Source organism: Dermacentor andersoni, chromosome 8 (assembly GCF_023375885.2).
Source record: "Dermacentor andersoni chromosome 8, qqDerAnde1_hic_scaffold, whole genome shotgun sequence".
Lineage (NCBI taxonomy): Eukaryota > Metazoa > Arthropoda > Arachnida > Ixodida > Ixodidae > Dermacentor > Dermacentor andersoni.
Window position 1 is genome coordinate 139661028 of NC_092821.1, and position 24444 is coordinate 139685471.

The window sequence follows — 24444 nt, forward strand, 5'->3', positions numbered from 1 at the left end:
AAATGCGGCGGCAGTGGCTGCATTGAGACGGGGACCCGTGTACTTTGATTTATGTGCACGTCAAAGAACTACAGATGGTCCAAATTTCCGGAGTCCCCCAATACGGTGGGCCTCATCAGGTCATGGTTCTGGCACCTAAAACCAAGTAATTAAATTTTTTAAATACCAGCAAATCTTTTCCAGGCTCGTCAAACGCAGCATTCACAGCTGTCGGCGCCAATCCTATTGTGATAAGCTTCTTCACCTATCTGTTTCACAGCGCGTGGTGCTGTCGGAAGTGTAGCACACGCTATTATTTGAGGATGACTGAAACGCGCCACTGTTCCCTGCTGCAGACTGCGGTCGTATACCTTTTCTGGCCGCTAAAGCCCATGCGAACAAGAAAAGGCGCGAGGCACTTGAAGACGACGGCGTGCAGACTTTCTTATTCCGGTACCAGCAAATGTCTGCCCGGGTCGTCACACACTGCCAAACCTATTGCGATAAGCACCTTCACCTATCCATTTTACAGCGCTTGTCGAGTAGTGACATTGGTGATGTACTGCATGCTTTTAGTAGCCAATAATCCAAACCCGCTGCCGTTCCCTGCTGCGAGTGCCACAATGTGGACATCGCATTTCGCTTTACTTCCACCAGCTTGACGCCGTGGGTGTCTCGTGCTGCAACGATCCGCGCGACGCTTCGCGTTACATAGGTGTCAGCGATTGTCAAGCCTGACAAATTTATTTAGTTACTGCGGATTGTACATTTTCGCAATTAATACGTTTTCCCTCGCAGTATTTTCCAGAACATGAACGAGCTTCTACTGTACATGATATTTCGTGTCTCGTATGCTTGCAGCCAATTTTTAACTAGTGCGTGTAATTGGAGCTGGTGATTCAGTTCATTCGATGTAAAAATGCAACATTACTGACTGCAAAGGGAACAGATATTTAAATACAGTCGAACCGACATATCGAACACGGATATCTATATCACCTGGAAAATCACCTGCATTCTTCATTTTTTATTTCGAACGGGGTCGGACGTAAAATGGATATATCGCACTCCGCCGCCCCAGACCACATGCACTCTGTTAACAGGAGGCGAGCTTTCCTGCAACACCTTCGGAGATGGTGGTGGCGTGATGGGCGTTCCAGACTGCTGCGTACTATAGCTGCACACATCGATCATGTCGAGACTTGGATCACGCCTAGACTTGGATAGTTCGACAGCGTCAGCAACACATTGCATTTGATGCGCCGACTCCTCGGTGTCCTGCTGTGCACCTGCCGTGCCTCGCGAGAACTGACGGTTCGCATCCGCAAGGATGCGTGACAGCGTGTGCTCACTGGGCTCACTGATAGATGCCTTGTTATTGACAGTGTTTCAAAAAGCTTCAATTGACGGAACGCGGAGACCGCAGCAGGAGGTAGCGGCCAAACAAAGGTGCTGCCGAGGTTGATCCCATCAGCTGTGATGTTGCCACACTCGCGACTTAAACAGACTTCAACGTTGCGTGGCTGGCAAAGTCGGCGCGGCTTACGCTAATTGCGTGCGGCGTAGTCGACCGCGCACTCTCGACTGATGAAGTGGGCGCGGCCTAGGCCAGTTGCGCTCGCCGCAACCAAACACGCGCTCCAAACAATGATCCCCATCACGCCCTTGGTTCATTGATTTTAAGAAGTTTCTGATGTGCTTTTCTACATGATTTTATATATCGAATTTTCGCTATATCGAACTATTTCACGATCACCGCACTGTTCGACATATCGAGGTTTGACTGTACTCTAATTATGACAACTCGGTAGAAAACACTCAAAGTAGCATCCTACTTGCCTGTCTTTTTTGCAACTGAGTGTCCAGTGCCTTGGAATAAGGTTTTGTAAGTTTGACACTTTTATAAACAGTACCATAACCCGTGCCTGAAGGGTGATAATGAAAGTATAAATGTCCCTGGCTAGTGCAGAGTTCATAATTAGCATGTTGTTTGCTGTTGTGCTTGCAGTCGACTTGAGGACCATGGCCACCAGGGGAAATGGCAGTCAGGACTCGGGCCTTTTGGATGGCTCGGACTGTGGCTTCCCCGTCGGGGGTCGTCCCAAGATGCGCCCAGACGACGACTCCCATGGCCCACTGGGGGAGCCGCCCTTTCCGGGCTTCCACGCTGCAGGCGGCTTCCAAGGGCTGCCGGTGTTTGGTGCTGGCTATGGTGGTGGGCAGGGCTTCAAGCCTCCACAGGTCAAGGTACGGACTGTACTTTCGTAGCCGCTTTGGTCGTTGCACGCTGGTGTGGCTCTGATCAGTGCAGCATGGGCTAGCTGCCGTTCGGTATGCGGTTATGGAGGAAAGGCCTTGTTATAGTAGTGGTAATCACAACTGGCTCAGGGGGTGTGTAGGCTTTAGAATTATTTTCTGTAATGCTTGAGCTATAATCGTGAATATTTCAAAGTTTATGTAGTTTTATGTTAAGCTTACTTTAAGGCATGTCATACCATTCTTTGTTGACACAAACATGTTGGTAAAAATGTTCAGTCATGTTTCTGAATAATGTACTGCATGGTTTCTGTTAAACTCGTTGCCATTATAACCTACGCTAATCAAGGATTGCCATAAGACTAGTTTTGTAATTTTAGCTTGTCCAGGAAAAAGTTGTAAGCATTTGAAGTTTGTGTTTGCAATGCAGGCATAGTAACATCGATCAAAATTGTAATTTGTTTTGATTTTGTGGGGTCTCATAGCTTTATACTTCATTATTTGTTAGTCTTATTTTTTAGTCTTGCCAAACACTAAGGTTCCACATGAAAGAGGAATAATAAAAATTGCACTTGTGGAAGCTGAGAAAGCCTTACCAGAAGATTGTGCACTGGCTGAAAAAGAAAATGAAACTGAGAAGACCACAAAAAATGCAAGGCACTGTTTTCGAAAGTTGCACAACCAACAAAATGGCTTCATTAATAGCTCACACGTTAAATCAACTGTAAGTGAATCAACAAGGAGTGCAGACTGCCTCGAAACAGCTTGCTTCTTTTCGGAAGGTTTTGTACACAACAATCTTCAGTGTTCCTGGTAGCCTAGACCCTGCATTGCACGTGGTTGTAAGAACCAGTTGCAAGAGAGTCATTTGTTGTTGCTTGCTGTACTAGCCACACAAGCGTGTTGATGACTCCAGTTGTCAAACTTACCATTTTTATTGGGCTTTACAATTGTTTGCATCGGTTGGAGCTAACGGCTGGCACCCTTGGTCTCTTGCAGGGCTCCAACCAGGGGTCCAACGCTCCAGCTAGTCTACTTAACAGCACGGGGATGGGCGGGCAGAACTCTAGTCTCACCGTAGGAAACAGTATTAGCAGCCTCAGCCCAGCCCTCGTGCAGAAGATTCTCCAGCAGCAACAGCAGCAACACTTTCCCGTGAGTGTCTCAGTCTGGTGACGACGATCATCACGACATTCGTTGTCCGGGAGTGGGTAGTGAGCTTTAGCGCAGGGCAACCCAGGCTGTTTGCCCAATTGGCAGGGCACTAAGTGCTGTCCTCTCTGAACAGGGAAATGCTGGCGGTCCAGCCGGCATCGGGGCTCGCCTGGGCCAGCCAAACGTGCCGTCTGCAACACAGCTGCGTCTCCTGGTGCAACAGATACAGATGGCGGTGCACGCTGGACACCTCAACCCACAGGTGAGGTGCCCCCGGCAACGACATCCCTGCGTGGCTGGGCTTTCCCCTCTGCATTGCGGGGATTGCCCTGCGCGCCGTGCTTTTTTTGCTTGTGCCTTTGCAAAGCGCCCCCATGGAACGAGGTCAGCTAACTTCTTTTTTAAATAACCAGTGTTCGTCTTGCACAGAGAACAAGTTTTAGCATTCTGCAGCTTTGAGGGTATTGCCGTATATACTCAAGTCTAGGCCGACCCCGATCCTAAGCCGACCCCTGAATGTCCGAAGCCAGGAAAAAAAAAAGAAAAGAAAGAAAAAAAGAAAGGAAAACTTGCCTTGAATGTAAGCCGAACAAAAAAAGTGAGGACGACGTTAACAAAACGAAAAAAGCATTTATTTAATATGAACATGCCGAGCTCATTCTACGCCATTATTGCTGCTAGCCTCGTACGCTTTTGGGCGCGTGCAAGCTCGCGTCAGTGCGCCGGCGTATGCGCGGGCAGTGCGGCATGGCTTGTATGTGTCGAAACGTGGCGCGATCACGGTGAATAGCTCCTCTCTGTTATCGCATGCTCGTCTTCCTCATCGCTGTCATTTCCTCGTTACGGCACACGCAAGAAGCGTCTCCCGTTGCCCCCTCCAGTGACGTTACGTTTTGCTCATTGGTGCTGATGTCCCGCCCGGCTTGAACATTTGACGATTCCTCTGCAGCTAGCACAACTTTTTGTTTGTGGCAATGCCTGTTTGGTGCCATTGCGGCAACGCCATGCCGCATGCCGATAAGACACAGGTTGAAATGGCGGCGTCGTTTGTGCACGTCAGTTGGCTACTGCCGTGGCTAGTAACGGCTGCGATACTGACTTTTCCTGATGGCGCTAGCTATACATCATATTTATCATTTTCAATTGCAAATTGGTGCATTCTTTAAGGGGGGACGCGGCCCTTGAAAACCGAAAAATCGCTAGAAAGTCGATTTTTGATAAACCATATTTTTTGGTTGTATGTCTCATAAACTACCTGTTCTGTAATTATCAGCACCTAATTCAGCCGTAAAGTACCAAAAAGAAACTCTACTTTTGAACCCACCGCGGCCCACAAAACGCGCAAATGGCGAAATGAAGTCAAACATCGCGCGCGCGCCATTCCCGGCCCATATGGCCTGCCCGCGCCATCTTGGTGTCGTTTTGACCGTGAATCCTTTGTCTCTATTTTGCCGCCTTGCAAAATGGCATCATCGGCGCAGTTGAGGTGCTATTGGCATTTTCCCGCGATGTGATGCGCAGTGCTGATTGGCCGGAGCAGAGTGTCCAAATCCCGTGGGCCAATGCGGCCTTTACTAGATGCCTGCCGCGTTGTCCGGTAGCTCAGTTCCGGGCCCTCTCCCTTTTCTCTCCTCCCCGAAAAGGCAACGAGCGCCTCTCATGGTGAACGCCTGCAACTTGCAATCACGTGCTGCGGCCTGTGAGATTAACATGGCATCTGTCACTGTCTCGGAGGTCCGCGATAACGCCCGCTAACAGACGCCCGCGCATATAACGCGCCGACGGATACATTCAGCCGCCGTCGCCACATCCGCCGGAAGTACAAAAGGCAACGGGAACCGCCGCTACAATGGGAAAGTGAGCAACGCGGCGGGCATCTAGTAAAGGAGGCATTGCGCGAGCTAAAGCGCGCCTACCATTAACTGCTGCGCGGGGGGCGGCGGCTGTTCAAATCCCGCGGACTAAAGTGCACCTGCCATTGGCTGCTGTGCGGGCGGCGGCGGCTGCTCCCTTTGATGCCGTGCCCGCCGCGCTCGCGTCGTTGTTGCCCCTTGCTCCGTTCGCCTCAACATGAGCTTGCGAGCTGCTCATCGCCTTGCTCTATCTTTGAGATTATTTGACAGTGCAGATGTTCGGTGCACCGGAGCCACGGAGCAAGAAACATTTAGGAGTGGAAACTCCGCTGTTTGCGGCGACCAGAAAAGGTCACAAGCCCGCGGAGCCACTTTCATGCTGGCGGCCGAGAAAGAAATTACCGCCGGTTCGGTTGCCAAGACAACCAGTCGCGCGTATTGCTTGCATTCGGTCCCCGCACGCCTGGCACAAGGCAGTCACGCGCGCCTCTTCAGCGCTGACAGCCTCGACAGCGATCGGTGCTACGCCTCAACCATTTGAGCACAGTAAAAAATAAAACGCATTCTTTTCAGTGACCGCTATAATTAGGTAACCTGTAGCTTGCGGTTGTACGCGGCCCTGTTTTTTCACCCACGCGATGACTTTGACTGGATTGCTGTAAGCGCTGCTGGCATTCGTCGAAGGCAAACACGCCTTCAATTTTTTTGAGCATATTACCAGGCTGATTTTCGTCAAGCTCATGGGCCTCGCAGACTGTGTGAACATCGCTGACGTTCACCGCCGTTGATGTTCCTGGCTTGTCGTATACGCTCATTCTTGAACATTTAGTGGTAGCATGACTGATATTTGATGACGCTTCCCAGTGAGTCCGCTTCTTTTTCGGGGATGTCAAAGATGCTGGGGACGGAAGAAAGATGCATGGAACAGTCTCTGGACGCAGTGCAGGTTTTTCTTTTTTCGGGTGGTCCAGGATTACCTCGTCTCTAAACTCGACATAGTATTTATCCCGTCTCATCATGTTGCCCGTGAAGTGCTTCTCACCGACATAATCTCTCCATGTGAGCTGGCGGCCGTCCCCAGCAATCGCCGCAGCCCTTGGTTGCAGACTTTCAAGGTCATTCGGAACTTTGATTATGCTCACCTTTTCCCTCCAAGAGTTGTACTTGGTTTCGCCTTTTTCAACGAAACACTTGCGTCCCATCTTACGCTAGCGAATTCCGAAGAAGGGCATTTGCGCGTAGCAGCGCTGTTAGTATTACGGTCCTCTAACAGACACCGACAAGAACTGTTGGTGTTTGACTTGTAAGGGTGCACAAACACAACGTTTCAGCGTGCCCGCTGAAGCGAACGTCCGTGTCGTCTGCTTCTCGTCTGGTCTGCGCGGAAGACGCGGGTTCCGCCGAAGAAAGCGCGCCCGAGCTGCCCACCCGGGCGTCTGTTTTTTTTTTCTTCTTTTTTTTCTTTTTTTTCGCTACGGCTTGCATGACGCGCCGCAAGGCGCCGCCACTGCATGCGCCCCCGTCGGAGTACGCTATTTTTGTGACTTTATCTGGTCGCCCGCGCGCGTCCTCGCTGACGGAAGTTTCAACTCCTACATATTCTTCCTCCGTGACCGGAGCACGATATGCGTCTTGTACGAGCATCGAACTTCCGATCTTCCGCAGCGAGTGCCGACTGCGTAGACGCTTTTCAGTGGCGGAACTATGCTTTCGGCTGTCGCCAGTCGTAAATCCGACACACTGAGTGTGCCTTGAGCCGCAAGAGCTAATTAGAAGCTCCACAGGAGCTTTTTAATAAAAAAACACGTGTTCAACTTTAAGGCCTGTTTTCTCGGAATGGATTTTTTCGCTAGTAGTGGTGCTGGGGAAGGCGATATCTCAAGAACCGCTCTTCAGATTTGTATGCTGTCTTTTTTATTCTGTTCCTGAATGACTTTGCCAGGGGGTAACAGGCTTCTTTTTTTGAAAGCTGGTGCAGTTAATTTATAATAAGCAATTAATTTTTGATGAATGTGGTCATTACTGGCTACATCAAATTCAATGTTGTCTTAAAATTTTTTGGAGGGGAATTAAAGAAAAGGGCTCTTTAGCCCCCTGGGATATCTATCAAGGGATCATCACAGTGAACTTCAGCTTCCTACGATGTCCTAGCATTTCTCCAGGCTCTTCCTCAGGCATATACATGAATCACCTAGTTAGACCTCAATAACTCTGGAAATAATAAACACATATTTATGAAACTTTGCAGTTCCTCATAGTTCGGTGGTGTGAACGTACTCTAAAAGTTTCATCTGGATATCTTCAAAAAGTTCGGTCTCCAGGGTAGCCTCCCCCCTTAAAATCCTCGAATATAAGCCAACCCTAGAGTTTGGTATGTGATTACTTGAAAAAACTATCGGCCTGGGTTCAAGTAAATACGGCAAGTTGGGAAGGTCGACATATCATTTCACAGATGCCACCGTGCTGTTGCGGAGCTAAACACCACAGTTTTGATGTAGCCCAGACCTCGCAAAGCAAGGCACCTGCTGCCGCCTGCCTGCCCAAGTTGATGCCGGCTTCTTTCACAGAGCTGCACCTTTCCATATCCTGCAGATTCTGAACCAGCCGCTGGCCCCGCAGACCCTCCAGCTGCTGTACCAGCTGTTGCAGCAGATCAAGGTTCTGCACGCACTGCAGCAGCAGAATCAAATTGTGCACAAGGGCCCGCCCAACAACCCACTGCAGGTCAGCGTGCAGCTGACGCAGACCAAGCAGCGCATCCTCAACCTGCAGAACCAGATTGCTGCTCAGCAGGCGCTCTTCCTCAAGCAGCAGCTGCCTCCACCTCCGCAGCCCCCGCAGCAGGTCAGCCACTCGTTCCTGTGTCCTGCCCAACTCTGCAGCTGCCATAGGCTGCTCTCCAATAGGCTGCTTTGCACTAGTGATAACGCCAGGCCGCACGCCGCTGCAACACAGGTCAAAATGGCCATGTCGCTCGTGTACTTCAGTTGGCTACTTGGCACGGCTTAGTGGTGGCTTTGATACCGACTTTTCTAGACGGCGCTAGCTCCGCACCATATTATATCATTTTCGATTAAAAACTAGCGCGTTTCTTAAAACCCTCGAATCTAAGCCGACCCTAGATGATTATTTAAAAATAAAACTATCTGCTTAGATTCGAATAAATATGATGCTTTTTCTTCACTTTTGAAAGGAAAGACGTGGCTAATTCGAGGTTTTTGGTTAAGCCATATGGCTGGTTAGTACGTATTTTCCCTATGTCACTGCCAACTACATACAGTCGACTCTCATTACAATGGACCCTGATAATCCGACAAAAGATGTCCGTTTTATATGAAGTTTGTAATATCCAAAACGCCTCGGTTATGAAACTTTGGTCACGGTGTGTAACAAAGTTATTGCCAAGAATGAGTAAACGTCTAAAGTGATAAGTAAACAAATTAAAAGGTGCAGTTTCACCTGAGCGGCAAAGCGTTGATTGTGATAGCAAATTAGTAGACAGTTATGCGAAGTAATGATAGTCTCATCGGCCCTATTCACTTACTTAAGTAAATTACCAAGCTCGGTGTCACGCGCGCACAGACAAACAGGAATGCATCTTGCTCGATGACCGAGGAAAGTTGCTGTCAAAACGTTTGAGTGAGAAGGCGTGGCAACACTAGTGAGCGAATTGACTTCGCGCTGTTTCTTGCTTCAATGCCCCCACCCCCCCACCCCACCAATGCCTCACACTCAAAATAAGACTGCTCTGCTGCGTCCCACCTTCCTTCCTCGTGCGCGCGATATTGAGCCACGATTGTCGGCTGATGCTTGCAAGTCAATTGCCAGTCCGTGTAGACATGGCAAAAGTCCATTTTATATGCCCAATTTCGCCAAAATTGCCTCTAATTTCGTCCGCTGTAGCCCATAGTCCGTTTTAGGGCGGTCCGTTAAAAGCCGCTGCATTAAGATAGGTACAGCAAACTGCAGTTCAAATAAGGTCCATTATATCCGAAAGTCTGTTAATTATGGGTCCGTTGTAATGAGCGTAGACTGTATTAACAAGGTTTTACTGCACTTGGTATGTTGGGCAATCTCCACCGACTCCAAATAACCCATTGCCTACTCTGTATCACCTTGTTATAATCACCTTCTGTCCTAAATGTCTTATTAATTGCCAATTACATTTGTGCTAGAGGTCTGCAAATATCAATATTTTCAAATACAAATACTTATCTTTGAATATCGAATTGAATAGCGAGTAATGATATACACATGCATTTATTAGCAAGTTGGGTTACTTTGTTATTTTGGAACATTACAATTACATTGTCAGTGTTAAAAAAATATTAAGCCATTATACTAAAACATTGTGTATCTGGTTCACATTGCAAAATTTAGTAATTTCCACTAGCTGTCCTCGCCAGCCTCTGCCTTATTATGTCGCATGAAATGCTCGTAATATAGAGGCATTTTACACTGTGCCCGTCGTCACTTATCGCATTTGCTGTCAAGCAAAATAAGCGGTGGCGCGTGGATGGAGGGGTTTGCGAAAGAGAGGGAGGCAGAACGGAAACACCAACATTGACTGATTAGATCGCCGGGTACCAAAGGCAGGGAAGCAGAACGAAAGCGGCAGCAGCGACAGGCGATGTCGCCGAACACCAAAGCGGATGAATTGGAGCGCAGACAGAAGCAGCAACTGGCTATGTCACCGAACAGTAAAGCCAGGGAAGCGGAGCTCAGGTGGCAGCAGCGTCTGGCTTTCGCCAAGCACACTTCAAAATTTCCAGTCTCTTCGGTAATTTTTGTATCAACCGACACTGGTCGAAAATTGATTCGTAACAAGCATTCTCTAGCACGTTGCAAAGTAATGGGGCTCGGCCGGGTTTACAGAAAAATTTGTATCATCCGGAAATTCGTATTAGCAGTGATCGTATCATCGAGATTCCACTGTATACTATATATATATAGCCAGCAATATATACTATATGACTCGATTATTCGTGTCTAACCGAATGTTCGAACATTTTCAAACGTCTATTTTTCTAATCAAATACGGATATTATAAACATAATATTTGATAATATTTGAACTTTTTGAATATTTGCACATGCCTAATTTGTTCGTTCCTTCAGAGGCACTACCGCTAGTTTGATTTATATGGTAGCTTGCAAGCTTTTTCTTTTTCCATTGGACAATTGTTTGGCAGCATTTGGCAATAAGTGGTGTCAAATGCTTCTCCCAGCTACGAGACATTGGTTGATCAATTACTTGTCATAGATTGTTGTAAGATGGCCAGTTGGACAAGTTTAAGATAGCACCCGTGAAAGCAGGGCTAGGTCGGCAAAAAATGGAAACTAGTTTCAACCATGTCGTGCCGGGTTCTCTATGGCCGTTGTATTGTCAAAACTGGTGTGTTCCTTTGCCAACCGGAGTGTGACTGGGACTTTCAACTGGTGCAGGCCCCACCTCATGTTCCGCCACCTCCCACCGGACTGGGCTGCCCGCCAACACCGCAGGACTTCCTCGGAGCCGGCAAGCCCGGTGGTGCCGAGGGCCTGCACTCTGACTTCCGTGACCTGAACCTCAAGGACGCTGTGTCGCAGCAACAGCAGCACCAACAGCAGCAGCAGCAGTCGCGCCTCAACCAGTGGAAGCTGCCATCGAGCCTCGATGAAGAGAACAAGGCCCCACAGCAGAACGGCGGCGGCGACTTCAGCAGGGCACCAGGCCCCGCCTCCAAGGCCGGCAGCCTCTCATCATTCCTCGGTGGTGCCGACGGACCGTGGTCCTCGGGGGCCTGTTCTCAGGACGGCTGGCCCGAGGCACCACCCACCACCAGCTGCGCAGGCGGCACCTCCTCTCCTGGCGAGGGCAAGGACTCTGGCGTCGGTGGCTACAGCCTGAGCGACCTGGTGGCTGAATTTGAGCCCGGCAAGCCGTGGAAGGGCGCTTCTGCCCTCAAGAGTGCAGAGGATGACCCACATCTGACACCAGGGAGCGTGGTGCGCTCACCCCTGTCGGTGAACACCATCAAGGACTCGGAGCTGTTTGGTGGCAGCTGGAAGCAGAGTCCGCCGGGAGGGGAGGGCTCGCTCGTCGCCTCTCTGGCCTCGCTGACTTCCAGCACGTGGGCATTCACTCCAGCCATGCACGGGTGAGTGGGCCTATGCTTGTGCCCTTTAGTTCTGTGTGCTCTTTCTCTCGCTAGTGCAAGCAGGTAATATTAATATTATGTTCGTAAATGCTGCGATGCAACCAGTGGTCCTTTTGCAATCTGTGGACTTATCCCACTCTCTCGTAACGTGCGTGCTCGTGTTCTGGTGTGCAGGAGTGGAAATGGAAGTGGCGGGGGCTCATCCAAAGGCAATGCTTCCAAGAGCAGTTGGGGTGCCAGCTCGGAGCATCAGGCGCCGACAGACCCGTGGAACGTGGGGCCCAAGACTCGTGGCCCGCCACCCGGCCTCTCCTCGGGCTGGGACCAGCAGCCAGGCTCCGGCTCCAGCTTCCTCATGCTCCGGAACCTCACCCAGCAGATAGACGGCTCGACGCTCAAGACGCTGTGCATGCAGCACGGACCTCTGCAGCTCTTCCACCTGTACCTCAAGCACGGGCTGGCCCTGGTGCAGTACGCGTCACGCGAGGAGGCCGCCAAGGCCCAGTCTGCGCTGCACAACTGCGTCCTCTCCAACACCACCATGATGGCCTACATCCCGTCCGAGTCGGAGGTGGCACAGTTCCTGCAGCTCGGCAGCAGCCAAGGGCAGCACCCCTCGTCGCAGCCGCAGCAGCACCAGCAGCAGATGGCCTGGGGTGCCCCCACGAACGCCTACCACCAGCCGCCGCAGCGCCCGCCCCTGCAGTATGCGCCTGGTCGCCCCAGCAAGCAGCCCACGGAGCCGTGGAACACCACGGCCCCGCCCCCGGTGTCGTCGGCTGCAGCCGTTTCGTCGTCCAACGCCAGCCACCTGTGGTCCTTCCCCGGGTCCGGCAGCGGGCTCTGGGCTGCGCCTCAGACAAGCCAGGCCGGCGGGGTGGGTGGCTCCAACCAGATGGACCACGACCACGGAGGCCCTGGAGTGCCCCAGTCCTCGCTCAACTCTTTCCTGCCTGGTGACCTGCTCAGCGGCGAGTCCATCTGAGTGACGACCCCCCTTTCCTCGCGGCAGCGAAAAAAACCTGCAACTACTACAGTGACGACGAAGGAGGAGGATGAGCAGCGCGCGTGAGCCGGTGCCTTGCCGGCCCCTTTTGTGATAACCGCTTCTGTGTGGGGGGTGCTGGGCCGGAGCCCTTGCCCCGCAAGCGGCGGGACTCGGCGTGCCGCGTGCCGCCTGGGTCTGTGTGTGTGTGCATGTGCATTCATCGGTCTAGCGTCGTGTGCATGTCCCCTCCCCCCCCCCACTATCATGCCCCCTCTGCCACAACCCCATTCCCTCTGCCGCCGCTGCGCGCCGAATGCCAAAACGACACAGACCGGCCTTTATGATTGTTTTCTTTTTTTTTTTCTTTCTTTTCAGTCTCGTTTTGTCGCGTGTATGTGTGTGCGCATGTGTGATTGTGTTATGCTTGCCTGTCGCGAGTGGGAAAGTCAATCAAGATGAAAAAAATAGTATATACACAAACACACATAAAAAATATATATATATATATTGATATTACACATATATATTATATATATATATTGACCACCTTTTACACGTGACTAAGAATGTAAGAAAAAAAAATGGGGGAAAAATCCAAAAAAAAAAGGGAAGAAACAGAGAGGTAACTACAAGAGAACACTGCTCTTCTGCACAACGTGTCTATTCAGTTTTTTTTTACCGTTGACGAAGTTTGTCTTCTGGCATGCACAAGTGGGGGAGGGTGTCTGTCAGCGGCGTGCGACGACTGCCAAAGTGTGATACCTTCATGGACAGAATTTTTTGTGTGAACATTGTTTTTATTATCTGTGTTGCAGTAGTAGTCACCATTCCCACTGCTGCTAATGTTTTTTTTCCTTCGTGGGTCGCTTGTTTGTTTATGTTTATTTTTTTGCCCCGCCCTCAATTGCTCGATGCCCATGTGCCGAATCAACGATTTCTGCCACAACATTGTTGCAGTCGGTCACCAGGGGGCGCCATGCACGGTGCACCATCGCCATCGGCGGAGAACAAGAAGCGACCTCTGTGGATGGATGCGATCTCCGTAATGTCTGGCCACCGGAACCCCGTGACCGAACTGCGGTGCTGCAATGTTTTGCCTTGTCCCACTGCAATGCGAGGCGCAGAAGTCTGGGCTGGGCGGGCTTGCCTCTGTTGAAAACCAAAAAAAACCACAAAGATAATGAAGTGCCAGATTTATTGCCGTAGCTCCTCGTTGGGACAAATTTTACGTTTAAGAGGCAGCAGGCATTGCTGAAAAGAAGCCTTAGAAACAGCAAACGTGAGCGCCTCTCTGGCCGTGCCTACTGGGCTCAGAAGACGTGCTGTCGTTTTGTCTCTCTCCGTGTGTGCAAACTCTCGCCCGATGTATCGGGAGACTAGTGTTCTTCAGGGGTTGGCATGGTGCTGCACCCCATCAGCCATCCTACACAGGGCTCTGTTGACTTTTCTTTTTTTCTTCTTCTGGTATTTTTCTTCGCAAGGGTCGCCTGGTTACTCGATCTCGTCCTCTGAGTGCAAGGTGGAGCTGTGGTAGGCCGGCATGTCACTGCATCGGCAGCGGGCAGTGTGTGCGTACCGCACCAACATATCCGAGCATGCAGGGCACAACCGTGTTCACCCAGTCATGCATGACATTTGCAATAACGTGGGGTGGGGGCTATCAATAGCAAAGCGTTGTTCCTCTCTTCAATCCCGTCCTCTGCTTTTTCTCGTATTCACAGGTCGTTCCCGGGTGCATGGTTGTTTTTGCGAGAGGTTGACCTCTCCACGTTTTTCCTTCGGTTACTCATTGCAATTCCCGTGCAACCTGCGGTGCACTGCAACACGCCGGCGCTGCCCTGCCAACGAGCTCCCACCTCCCGTTTATGTAGAGACGGAAGAAGCTTGGAAGGGTCTTCACATATCTCAACTCTCAGAAGCGAGGCTCGCTCCCGAGCGTCCTCATCTGGCCGCTGTTGCAAAGTCTCCCTTTGGTCGGCGACTTCTCTCCTCTCGTAAGTGCGGCCTCTTTTCGTATTTTGTTTTTCTTTCTTTCTTTTACCTCTCTACCTGAGAGGGCGGCCCTGTTCACCAGAATGCGCACATTGTCGGCTCCACTCCGCTTGCCGAGGGTTGCCTTCCCTTCTTGTGACGCATCAGTAGCTCAAGCCCTCTTCCAGCCACTCGCCCTGCCCGCATCAGCGGGGCTTCGAGGGGCCGGGAAAGGAGGGGGCGCCATTGGTATAGACTCCCCCTTTTTCGCAAATGCAGGGGCTCCAACTCGTACCCCCCCCCTCTTGCGCCCCTCCCTAATCTCTCCGGATTCCCACAAAGTGCTTCAGGGTGTGGAGTGTTGAGGTGGAGGGGAGGGGGGGGGAAGAACACACACAAGGCCCAACATCTCTCTCTCTATATATATATATATACATATATATACTAGCGCAATGCCTCTTCTCAGGCACACTGGTGTGGCAATCTATGCATCTTGTGCGCAAACGTGCAATACATCTTCTGACCTGGTCTGTGTTATTTTTTCCCCCAATGTCAGGGCTGGCAAAACTTAACGCTGTAGAAGTGAGGAGGAAAAAAAATGTATTGAAGTCTAGCACAATCCCTGCACTCAACTTTTTTTCCCCCTCTCTCTGCGTTCTGGTATTTCCGCGTTGCAGTCCGTGCCAGCAGTGAGGCCACCTTTTTTACACCTGCGATGCCTCGCCCTTCTTGAGTTCGTCGACTCTTGACTGTCCTCTTAAATCTGTGTGCCGGCTCATGGTTGCACCACATTAATCTGATGTTCCAGGAGTCCGTTGTGAAGATTGCAGAGCAGCTTTATGTCACAGGCAAAGGACAGCAGTATGTTTTGTGTGCAGTTTTCAAGTCCTCGTTGTTTCTTTTGGTGCTTTCATTTCTTTCGGGTCACAGTGGCTGTGCATAGCCTTTCCGTCTGACTTGGTTATTGGGCAGCTCTTGATGCCAGGAGACATCTTAAAGTGTTTCTCCGCTTCTCTCCCTTTCTGTGTACTTAAAGTGATGACTGCTTGTAAACTTGTGGCCAGCTAGTGTGGTTACTTCAGTTTTTTACCTTACCACGTCTCCTAATCTTGCATGCACCATTGTCTCTCTAAGTGGTCCTTTGATCTTTTTAACGTCCCTGAAGCCAGCGATCAAAATGGTTGACTTCTTGTTTTGTTATCTCTGTTTCTTGTCTTGTGCGCTGTCTCTTGACGTAGCAGTTGGTGTTCGCATCTGCCTCGGACATCTCTCTTTCTGCTCGCACGCGGCTATTCTCTGTTCCTTTGCTGCGAGTGTTTCAATGAGTCGCTCGAGCTTCTTGTCTTTCTGAAGTGCACATCACGTTTGTCTTCGTTTGTTCTTAAAACTTTTTTTGTCTTGCTTCTCAACGCTAACACAGTCGCCTCAATGTCGTGCGTGCTCGGCACGTTCTGATGCAGTTAAAAAAAAATACACGCGAGGGGACAGTTGGTGTAGTTTGGCAACGTAGCCTGGGGCCAAAGTAGACGAAGCCTGGAGAGATGAGGGCGCTCCTCCTTGTAGCCCTTGTTCGTCCCTCCATTACAAAAATGTTCGGCTCTCTCTCTCCCTCGCTTTCGTTCATCTGTACAGATTGTCAGTTTGTGCATGTGTTACATATATGTTCTGTGTGTTTGTGTGTGTGTACATAGATAAGCTACGCTTTTTAGTGAGATTTGGGGAGCTTGCTCGTTCCCTCCCTTCGCGCAGTTTAGGGAGCGGGGCGTGAAGGTGCACCCAGCACTACTGTTGAGATGAAAAAAAAAACAGAAAAAAATAAAAAAAAAATACAGCCCGTTGTCGCGCTTTCTTCGCAGGGTGAGGCTTGGAGGGATGGGTGCCAGAGTTGCCATGTGCATTTTTTTTTTTTTCCGGGGGCCATCGCGGATGACGTGTTTCCCCCCGTCCTGAGAGCTTTTTGTAGAAAATGCAATGACTAAAGAACTAAAAAGAAAAAAAGCCGTGCCTTGACCGAACAAGGTGCGGAACCAAAAAAAGAAAGAGAGAAACGACATATATATATATATATATTATATGGACTTTGGACAGGTGCACTCGCTTCGTGCAAGTTGTTCACTCGTTTTTGGGGGGCGGGGTCTACATCGTGGGAGACCTAACCTTAGCAGGGGGCGGACCTGTCGCTTTCCAGAGCCAAGTGCATTAGTGGTGGAATCTCTCTTGCGGCATCGCGTTGTGCACGGGTGCTTTTGGGGTTTTTCCTTGATTGGTGGCGGAGGCTCACGTGCGCCAACCTTGTCTCGTGTGCGTTTGTGTGAGCGTGTAGTGTTAACACTTATCAAGTCTCTTGTCAATGCGGGACACGGGCAGCGGAAGAATACCTTAAAGAAGACAAGCACCTAATACTCTAGTGTATGAAAAAAATATATATATATTAAGTAAGAGTCCACCGGCACAGCTGCGCGGGATCTGCTCAAAGGAAAATAGGCGGGCACTCGGGTGCGGAGGGTGCGCGCCGTCGCATCGTTCCCTGTCTCGCCCGACCAGCCTTGCTTGCCCCCACCCGCGAAGCCGCCAAGGGATTGTTTCTCGGACGGGGGCAATGATTAGTCACTTCTGCCTAGTGAGCAGTCAAAGTACGAGGGAGGCTCGTCACCTCCCCCCTCGACAAAGATGTTTCCGGGTTCTTGCAAGCCCTTCTCAGTTGTGTACAAAGTTGTCTGGGGAAAAGGAGGGAAGGGGGTTGCACCGTCGCAAGTGTCGTCTCGCGGCAGCTAGCATCAATTCCAGGCAAGACGCGTGCTGGCATTTTAGGGCAGGGGGTTCTGGTGGGGTGGGCTGGGGTGCGGTTTGCATTTGCAGGTGTGTGTACAAGTATTGAGTGTTCTGGTGGGGGAGGCAGCATTACAACAATGGCGGTTGTTTTCCAAACTGGTCTCAGTAGTAGCAGCGGCACGGCCGTCTTGGAGAGGTTTGCTCTCAACCTTGAGAGCGATGAAATGAGATTATGTGGGATGATTTTGATGGTGGTGGTGGGGGGAGGGGAGGCTAAGGGGGGTGCTGGTGCTCGTTTCCCCCCTTGTGCCGGCCTGTGGGGGAGGGGGTTGTGTGTGTGTGTAGTGTGCTTGTACATAGTTAGGGGCGTCCACTTCCTACACTACTTTGTTGTTTGGGGAAAATCTCCTCCATGCCAAAGCTTGGTGCTTCCCATGCCGGGGCGCTCTGAATTGCATTCCATTTTCTAGCCGCACAGGTCAGGTGTTCCTCCAAGAGGGGCTGGTTGGGGATCCTGTGTAAATGGGGGACAAGGGTTTGGGACGTTGCATTGCGCGTGTCCGTAGCATTGCGTTGGGCACGGAATGATGCAGGCACGGCAGCGTGGTTGTTGACACACTGTTGCAGGTTCGTGCTAGGGGCAGTGGGGCGGCAAGGGGGGGTGCGTGTGCTTGCAGAATAGAACACAGCTGGGGATGCATGCGCATATGCAATCTGGCGTTAGTCTCTCCAGTTGCAAAGCCCGAATTTGAGTTGCCGAAATGCCGCGAGGACAACAATTGTTTTTTCTGTGCCTTAAATGTGGTGGGTGGAAAAAAAAAAGTTTCCATGGGGAAATGCAAGGCCCGTTCTTCTGCTGCCAGGGTTGGTCAGGGCTAAGTGCATGTCTGGTTCGCCTTTCCCGCCAGCAGAAACGGGAGGGAACAACGGTGTGACCATCGGCGACGGTCTTGTTCGTACTTCCCAAGTGGTTCCAATGACGACACATTGCCTCTCTGCACGGGTTGAGATGTTTTGTCCGTTTTTAAGTTGATCCATTACTGCCGACCTCCATTGCCCCCTTTTCCCGTGGTCGAGAGGCCGTGGCCTCCCTGGCACAGTTTTTAACCTACCGGCGCGCGCAGCCACGTTGGGGCCGGGGAAAGGCCAGGGGTGCACACTCAATGTGATCTTTCAGATGCCCGCAAGGTTTCTCTTGTGCCACTCAGCTTTTGCATGTGCGTGTGTGGGTTTGTGTGTGTCGTGTCATGCTAGTTCCCCCAAATTTCAAAAGAATTCTCGTCACAGCTAGCTTTATATATCCAAATTTGTATTCTTATTTTGCGTTTATCACAGATATTCTGCCGCAGGGGTATTCCCGCACCTAGTGCCATCCTAAAGAGATCCTTTTTTTTTTTTTGTGCGTGTGTAGCTTTCGAGTAAAACAAATGTTTTTTTTTTTTCTCTCTCCTTGTCATATTGTGATGTTGCCGTGGCCGTGAGGGCCGTCCAGTCGCCCTCGGCCCTAGTTTTGTGTGGAGCAGGTGCTTCACACTCCAAACTTACCTGCGGCTTCACTTCGTCTCTTTTTTTTTTTTTACTCGTATGGTGCTGGAAAGATAACTCACAGAAGAACAAATAGAACAATGTGTGTGTATAGCTTTAAGAATTAAAAAAGAAATCAATACCAATACACAGTGGCAGCAATCACGTGTAAACGGACACAGTTCCACCTGTAGAATTGCTCGAAAGCTCACGTTTTTGAACTGCTACCCGTTCTCCTACTCCACCTGTGCAAGCTGGTTTTGGGGAGGGGTAATGGGGGTGGGGTGGAGTCATATCGAGACCGCGTGTATAGACTTTCTGGTCGATTTGCCGCCATGCATGGTACTACTGCCAAGCCAAGCCCATTAGTCATTCAGTGTCGTACACGTCTTGGCTGCTCAGCGGTCTGGTCGTCGTTGTTGCTCGAATTGTTGAAAGTGCTTGTGCGGGCTCTTCAAGTTGGGAGAGCACAATCATGACTTTTTGGCCAAGGCGGGTTGTTTCCTCTAATGGGCTTTCCAAAGTGGAACAATTAGTTTGTAGCAGCTGACCAGTGGGGGCGGGCTGCTTCGGTGACAAGCATTTATTATAAAAAAGCCGAAGGTACTCAAACATTGTAGCTTGTGGCAGGGTTGTGTGTGTCTGGTCGTCACAGGTCATTCTCCTTTTTGTTCTTCCTCTCCAAGTTTGTTCGCCTGCAATCGACGTAGCTGATATTTAGGCATTGTGACTTGGTGGTGGTTGGCCCGAAGTGTGTCTTTCTCCCTCAAAACGACAAGCCAAAAGAAAAGTTAAAATCTCAAGACTACCTCCTCCTCGCCTGGGAGAAGTTGTTAGTTCTGCCGCCATGTGCGTCTTTTGCCGATGTACACCGTATACCTGATCAATAATCATTGTATTGTCCCGTTATCCGCGGGACAGGTTCAAGCAAAGCTCACTTCATTTGTGGCCTGAATCTTGCAGAAAAAAAAATAATAATGACTATTTAATGTTATTTCTCCCGCGTGCTATGTGTTGGTTGTTCCCCCTCCCTCCCCCAACCTGCTCACGCGCGTCTTATGTTGGGGCAAGAACCTTTCCCCCCTGTAGGGATTCGTCCATCAGCTTCTTCCACGTGTGTTCAGGAGTGTTGTTTATGTGCCGATTTTAGTTGCTCTGTGGGCCATTACCACAGGAAATTTTTACCAGTGTTGGGGTCGTAGGGGTTTGGGTCGCGTGCCACGGGGTTGGTCCTTGCAAAACTGTTGTACCATCACACCACGTGCATTTCTTTTATGTTCAAATGACCTCTCGTGACACATTATTAGGTACCTGCTTGGGTAAAACTTTTGAGGAGGAGAAAACAGGCTTGGCAACCTCTATTTTTTAATGACACTTAACTAGGTCAACATTTAAGAGTGGTGTCCTCTGTCAATGCTTTGGAGGCAGGGTCAGAGTCTCTCGCCATCGATTCCACACAAACATGGCATGCCTGTGCAAGTCATTTTTTTTCTCACTACCCCCCCCCCCCCCTTGCATGGCCATGTTTTTACAGCCCGGTGGCTTAGAGTGACTTGCCCGTTGTTTTTACTCCCAAACACAGGCGAAAAAGAAAAGCACTATCTCTTCCAAAAGTGTGAAATGTTTTAACTGCTGTTGCGTTCTGGCATGCCTCGGGGCTTTCTCGCAAGCAGCCATTGTGAAAGAGCACATTTGTCATTAGTATTCCAGTGGCAAATCACAAAGCAGAAAATGAACAAAAGAAAACAAAAGGAAGTTTTGTGTGTAAGTGCGTGCACGCCTTTGCAAGCATGTCAGCACTCCCGAGGCAGCTGGCTATGGTTTTGAATAGGGGTGGAGGGGGCATGGGGGGGGGGTCACATTTATGGGAGCTTTATGTAGGTTGAGGATTGCACGTCAGCCACAACAATGGTGCAGGCATGGGTGGTGTTATTAGGTGAGGAGGGGGGGGAAGCCGGGGGTCAATGTGGGGCTTGGGGGTGGGGGGTGCAGAGACTATGCCAGGTTTGGCAACAAGGCAGCAGTGGACGATGATCTCAAAGTAACTAGCCACTACACTAACCGCTGTGTGGCACCCCCTCTCCCCATTTCTCTCACCTGTGCGACCCCCCCCACCTCTTGCCATTCCCTGAAAGACAATCAGGGCAAGCGCTGCTCGCTCTCTAGCTCGTCTTGAGTAGCGTTAGTTGCCGACACAACGCATGCCCCATCTCCCCACCCCTCCCCCCTGCATCACTGATCACCCCCGTGCCAAAGCAGCAGCAGCAGCAGCCAGGAGAGAATGCCTAGTCAGAAAGCGGCTCCCTCTGCAGCAGCAGTAAGCACTACTTGACGTAGGGCAGCAAAGCAAGCGCTTGGACCATGTGCCTTTGCCACAGCTGTATCACACACCCCCACCCCCCCAACTTTGTGACCCCTTCCTCCTGCATCTCTTACTTAATGCAAAACTTCGTGTCATCGCCGATCACAAGGCAGGCGTGGTTTGGTGGAGTCGGGAGGTGGAACACGGAAGTATAGTCCAGGGAATGAACGCTGCGTCTGCCACGACGACGTCTTGCCACCGCCGTGAGAGCATGTGCTGTGTTAGGGGAAAATTGGGTGCGGGATGCGCGAGCTTTGGGCGGAGTGCGTGGTTGGTACCTCGCTCACTACTTTCTTCGTTCCCTCGCACTGTCCACTGTAACTGCGTCTCGGTGGTGGTTGGTGGCTATGTTTGAGGGTGGTTTGGGGAAACCCCTCGTGGCAAACAAGGAACTTGTGTGTGAGGGGGGCTTTCCTCTGGCAGTGAACACAATATTGTCTGACGATGAGGGAGGGAAGAAATACACTTGTTGCCAATGTGATTTTTGTTGGTGAGATATGTGCACAGCAATTGTTACTATGAACTAGTATTCCTATTAATCGCTCGTATATATTTTTTTCTTGCGCGCATGGCGCATGAGTGTATAACGTGTACGTCCAGGATAAAGGAGGGTGTGTTTGTGTACGTGTCTCAAATCTATGTGTGTCATATGCACGTCGGCACATCATTATTATGTAAACGTGAACACATGTTGGAAAAAGGATTTTTTGTTCTTCTATGTATTCCCCCCCCCCCCTTTTTTTTTTTGATGTCTCAGGGTTTCCAAAGATGTGATGATTTCGACATACTTGCGTGTGGTGTTCCTTTGCAAACGTTGCTATGACCCCCCCCCCCTTTCTTTTTCCTGGTCAGCTAAAGAGTTTTGTTTTTAAGTTATTGTGTTGCTCGCGCTCTCCCTGTGCCCGTCACTCTTGTGTTATGCCATTGTTGCTGCCGCTGCCAGACCGCGAGTGGCAGGGGAGGACGTGTGTCCTTCCCAACAACGGTGGTAGCCAGCTGAAGAAACTGTTGTGCGCGATCAATGTTTCCGACAGTCCGCCCAACCTGCGGCACTTGCAAAGAGGGGCTGCTGCTTGCCCGCGGAGACTTGTCTCAGGATTGTGCACCGCCGCTGCCATCTTCGCAACGGCAACCACCATCACAGTGGAACAAAGGAAAAAGAAAAGCGAGTGTCGACGGAAGGGGAAAGAAAGCGTGTCTCCAGGTGTTGCTGCTCTGTGCGTCTGTGTGTGCCGCATCTTGCTGCCTCTCCAAGTGGGGAAAAAAAAACGAACCTACTTCATTCCGAGACTCTCTTAGTGGGTGGCGTGTGCTACGAGCAGCTGCTTGCTCGGTACATGCATCTGCTCGCGCTGGGTGCAATTTCGACTGGGGGCGCGCGAGTTTTAAGAAGAGCACTTATTGTGTTTCATATTGTTTGTCCTTTCCGCGCACCCGTGCATATGTGTGTGTTTTTCATTTTGTCGTGTTGATGAGAATTTAACGGGAGGGCTTGCCTCCTTGGCAGCTCTCTACTTGCTCCAGTCCCCGAATGATGGAAAAAAGAATAGCGGTGAGGTGCCCCAGTCTCCAAGGCCCCCCCCAGGCACCTCGTAGCAGAGGTAGGAGGCTCACTCGGGCGTCAACGACAGATTGGCGCATGTGTGGTGCACGCAATTTTTTCCTTTCTTTCGGGGCATTTGTTTTTTTTTTCTTCCATCTCTTTGTATTTGGTGTGTGCGTCCAGGAAGTTTAGTTTTATAGCAACAATATGAAAGAGCACTGGTTGCTTATGGTCCCAAGCACAGAGCTGACATATTAATGAGTGTTGTGTCGCACATGCCGAGGGAAGGGGGTGGGGGAGGGGTTCTCTGTTCAGAATCCCAGCCAATACAATGCAACTGGTGACTGGGAAGCCGCATCTGCCACAGAACATTGTGGGGACGAAGTCATTTGTGGGATGGTATGTTTTGTCGAGGCTAACGGGAGACGTCTGGTAGTTTTTAAAAAGATGCTAAAGGATGTTGCGGTTGCCCCTCTGATGTGCAACGTGCCCTTCAACGCATGCAACTGTACCACAGTACCATTTGCAACTACTAATGCAGCAAAGAAAAAAAAAAAGCAAAGGGTGGCATTCTATCCAAAAGAGTGTGACAGCAGCCAACACATTTTGATTGATATTGATGCACTTAGTGAAGATATTTTAATCTCAGGTTGTGTTTATCTGCCTCTTCCCCCTTGCAGTGTGTTGTGTTAATATTTTTTGCCTGACAATGTTCTTCCACACGGTGTTGCGAGGTGTGGGTTGAACCTTCTGATTTTGTTCAACTCGGAAGGGCACAGCCCCCTTCACCTTTTATTTCTTGCATCCCCTCCCCCTTCCCTCAATTTTAACTGATTGCAATTGTGACATTTGTGTTTTTTAGATGACATGTGAAAGAAAAAAAACTATCTCACTATGGTGACAAAAGTGTGCATTTCCAAGTTTATGCCTTTTTTTTCTTGCTCCTTGTGTTTTTGCTCTTTTTTTGTTGTGTTTACATGTACATTTGTTTCTCTAGATTAAGTATAACAATAATGCATTGTTCAATTTTTATTACTTGTTGCAACGTTTCCCCCCTTCTTTATCCCCATGGGACCGTGCTCTTTAGTGTCCACCAATACTGTATATTATTACCACTAACTACCACTGTTGTCGAGGTGTGTGTGTATTTGAGGAAAAAAAAAGTGACAAGGAAGCAACAACAACAAAAAAAAAAAGCGTGCGACACTTGACAAACCAAGGGTACATATAGATATTTAAGGACACGGCACCGCGGGGAACCCAACATGTGATTCAGACTGCTAGTTCAAAACCCAAGCCCCTCGCTTTGTCTGGGGGGGCTCCGTGTTCGACGTGGAAGAACTTGCTTATTCAGGGGCCTTCTCACACCAAACACACACACACACGAAAGTTGTAGATGGTTTTATTATATATACATATTATATATGCGCGGAGAATGATGCTGGCCGTACTTGGACGACGACAAAGATACTGAAAAAAAAAAAAAACCTTGTGATGTGTTGATGAATTTATTGTATTGTAATAGCAGTCAACTTTCAGGCATTAAAGGTTTGTGTAATATGTGCCTCCCACTGGTCCCACTTCGTTTCTTGTCTCGCAGGCATTCTGTCTTCTTGAAGCTTGTCTTCGGGACTGATAGTATGTGCTTGTTGAGATCGTGAAATCTGCTTTCTTGCATGCCACACCGCATAAACAAAATGAATGTGGCCTCATCACCTTAAAATTGCGACATTGTAAGCGTTATGGGAGCATCTGCCAGAGGCTGGGCAGTTGCGGAAAAAAAATGCGTAATTAAATTAGTTTGCTCAACCTGCTGAAGTCAACGTTCATTTTACATTGAGTGCAGTGTTCTATGGTATGGTATGGTATGAAGAACTTAATTTAGGTCCTGAGGGAGCAGTC

At 50.0% G+C, this 24444-nt stretch overlaps 1 protein-coding gene across 3 annotated transcripts in view; it reads left to right on the forward strand.

Annotated features, from left to right (window-relative positions):
* Positions 1-24108, forward strand: part of gw (trinucleotide repeat containing adaptor protein gawky) — a 49644-nt gene extending 25536 nt beyond the window's left edge. For all 3 annotated transcript variants that reach the window (XM_050173901.3, XM_050173903.3, XM_050173904.3), the window contains 6 exons: positions 1988-2226; positions 3235-3390; positions 3524-3652; positions 7836-8087; positions 10688-11382; positions 11557-24108. In XM_050173901.3, the coding sequence (XP_050029858.2) occupies positions 1988-2226; positions 3235-3390; positions 3524-3652; positions 7836-8087; positions 10688-11382; positions 11557-12367 (2282 nt within the window). In that variant the 3' untranslated portion in view covers positions 12368-24108. The remainder of the gene's footprint in view (positions 1-1987; positions 2227-3234; positions 3391-3523; positions 3653-7835; positions 8088-10687; positions 11383-11556) is intronic.
* The last annotated feature ends 336 nt before the right edge of the window (positions 24109-24444 follow it).